The sequence below is a fragment of the Contarinia nasturtii genome, unplaced genomic scaffold (genome assembly GCF_009176525.2).
Source record: "Contarinia nasturtii isolate CC-2019 unplaced genomic scaffold, AAFC_CNas_1.1 Cnas_scaffold_344, whole genome shotgun sequence".
Lineage (NCBI taxonomy): Eukaryota > Metazoa > Arthropoda > Insecta > Diptera > Cecidomyiidae > Contarinia > Contarinia nasturtii.
In genome coordinates, this window is record NW_022197699.1 from 1 (window position 1) to 2,575 (window position 2,575).

A 2,575-nucleotide genomic window follows, 5' to 3' on the forward strand; every position below is an offset into this window, starting at 1 on the left:
TATTTCAATCGGTGATATTTCAGCACAAATGTTGCTAATATTTTCAATCTCCGAGTTGTCATATCGTAGATCTCCCATCAAAGAGTTGTAAGCTGATGCAAAGTGCTTTGCAAAGAAACCAGCGATTGTAGACTGGTCATCTGCCCTCATATCCATATAAGACATCTCATGCGGCAGATCATCACTTTTCCCTTTTATGTTATTCACATGTCTGAAAAATTTCTTTGGATCTTCGTCTATTAGATTCTCCATCTCAATTCTGTTATCCCTGAGTGCTGACCGTGCACTGCGTTTATATTCTCTTCTTAATTGTTTAAAATTTTCTACTGATTCAATTGTGTTGACCTTATTTTTAATCCGATGAGCTTTGCTGACTTTGTTTTTCAACTCGATTAGTGGCCTATTGAACCATAACGGTTGCTTCCTGATGATTTTTGTTTTTATCTGGACATGAGTTTCGATTGTTGACTTTACAATTGTATAGAAATTGTCTAGTTTTAATTCTAATGAATTTTTATCGAATTCTTTATTCCAGTCAACATCAAGGAGTGACTCATTTATTAGTTTATAGTCAGCATTTATGTAGTCTATTTTTAGTATTTTCCTTTAACTCCTTATAAAGGAAGGGTTTTGAGATAAGAATTCCTATCTTTCTGGTTTCTGTTGATCAATTAATTCAGATAAATCGTAGATCAGCCGATTGTATCCCACATTTTTCTTATGATGTTGCCATATTCTATATGGCGTTGGATTTCTATTTTACGTGTCTGTGCTGAACGCGACCAGCTTCAAAACGACAATATTACGGCTATAGAAGTACAATGAACGTCAATTGGAATAATGTTTATAGTAATAAATATGATGCCAACTTTTGAGTTAAAAAACATAATTAAGCCTTTTATCATTTTTCAGGGACTAAGCGAATTACATGAAAACCTAATTTAGTGCAGATAACACGGTTTCTCATCATAGAAAAGTGAAATTTGATTCAATTCTTCCAAAAAAAGATTGTCGAACTCTAAAATGCTTCCATTCAATAAAAGTTATACATTAAAACACAGTATATGTTCTATATTTTCTTTGATTTTTTCGTCGTTATTTTCGAACACAATGAAGAAAATACAATATAAATAATTGTTAGTAAAACTATTGAACCGGTAGTAATGTAAATGCAAACTACAGTGTCTTCACGTGGCATATCACATTTTGAAACGGCATAGTCGCTCTTGAAGAATTCCGCCTAAAAATAGGACAACATTAAATTATATTCATGCTGAAGAAACTAGGACCTATTACCAAAAGAAAACTGGGATTATTTTTATTGCGCCAACTAAAAGAAGCGATGGTAAATTCTTCTACACCCCATATGTTAAGTGATCTACAAAAGTTATGAGTATGTCCGCTAAATGCAACAGCCGGATTAAGAATTTCAAGAAATTTTGTGGCTTCTTTAGATAGAACTTCCCAGCTTTCACGATATATTTCTATTTTAGGCGAATCATGTTCTTTGCAAACATTATCTGAGACTCTAAATGTTGGGAAATGTTGAAGGACTATTGGTCGAGCATAAAAGGGTAATTTATTATTTAAGTTTTTACAGTTAGTGGAACGTGATGGAAGTTTTGCACAATTCAAACGCTGTGATATTTTTAGAATTTCTGCCTCAGCATCGGCACAAAAATAACATCCATCACGCGACAAAGTCATTGAATTCAACAATATGAAATGACTATTTTTAATAGTGATTAATGAATTTTGACTCTCTTCAAACGCATTTTTGAAACGATCTACTATGTATGGATGCAATCTAAAAAAAAAAAAAAACATTTATAACATATAAATAAAAACATATTTGTTACTTTAATTCAATGTAATACCTGTAATGAAATCCTATATCATGATTTCCGACTGTACTGTATACTTTGACATTTTCCGGTGCATTAAAAATACTATGAAATCTCATTAAATATGCTTCAAAATTTTCACCATCTACCCATTGACCTTCATCAAATATATCCTGGAGATGAATCGGAAAGGAAAAATGAAAATAAATCAACATCATTTTTTCCATGGAACATAACGGAATTTAAATCAATTTGTATCAATATGTGTACTTTTACTCATAAAAGAGTTAGCTTTTTTTAACTATTGATCGAAGGAAAACACATTCATCGATAATATTTACAGCTTCTCGAATAGCTATGTTGATACACTCTGCGAAAAAAAGATAGACGCAATAACATTTTTCCAAAAATCTTATTTAAAAAGCATATATTTCTTTGTGATTTTTTACTTTTCCGCACACACCTAGTGTGTAAGGTGAAGTATTGGAATCGGTTGAAAAATTAACACCCTCAAAAAACATGTTTTCTGGGTGTTTTAGGAGCCAGGGAACACGAATCAAACGTTTTTTCGATGTCTGAATATATGTGCGCAAAAATTTGTTAACACGATAATTTTCAAACAAGATAAGTAATTCAAAATCTGACTTCATAGGATGATTGGGGATAAAACCGAATATGACCTTAGTTTCGCGATACAAATAATTTTCGACACACTTTTCGAACAAACATTT

The 2,575-nt window shown here is 31.8% G+C and overlaps 1 protein-coding gene across 1 annotated transcript in view; it reads right to left on the reverse strand.

Annotated features, from left to right (window-relative positions):
- Positions 1–1,050: 1,050 nt before the first annotated feature.
- The window catches only part of LOC116337898 (metallophosphoesterase 1 homolog), a 4,368-nt gene continuing 2,843 nt past the window's right edge, over positions 1,051–2,575 (reverse strand). The window contains exons 3-5 of the mRNA XM_031762844.1: positions 1,878–2,017; positions 1,297–1,807; positions 1,051–1,240 (exon numbers count right to left, since the gene is read on the reverse strand). Of these exons, the coding sequence (XP_031618704.1) occupies positions 1,070–1,240; positions 1,297–1,807; positions 1,878–2,017 (822 nt within the window). The 3' untranslated portion in view covers positions 1,051–1,069. The remainder of the gene's footprint in view (positions 1,241–1,296; positions 1,808–1,877; positions 2,018–2,575) is intronic.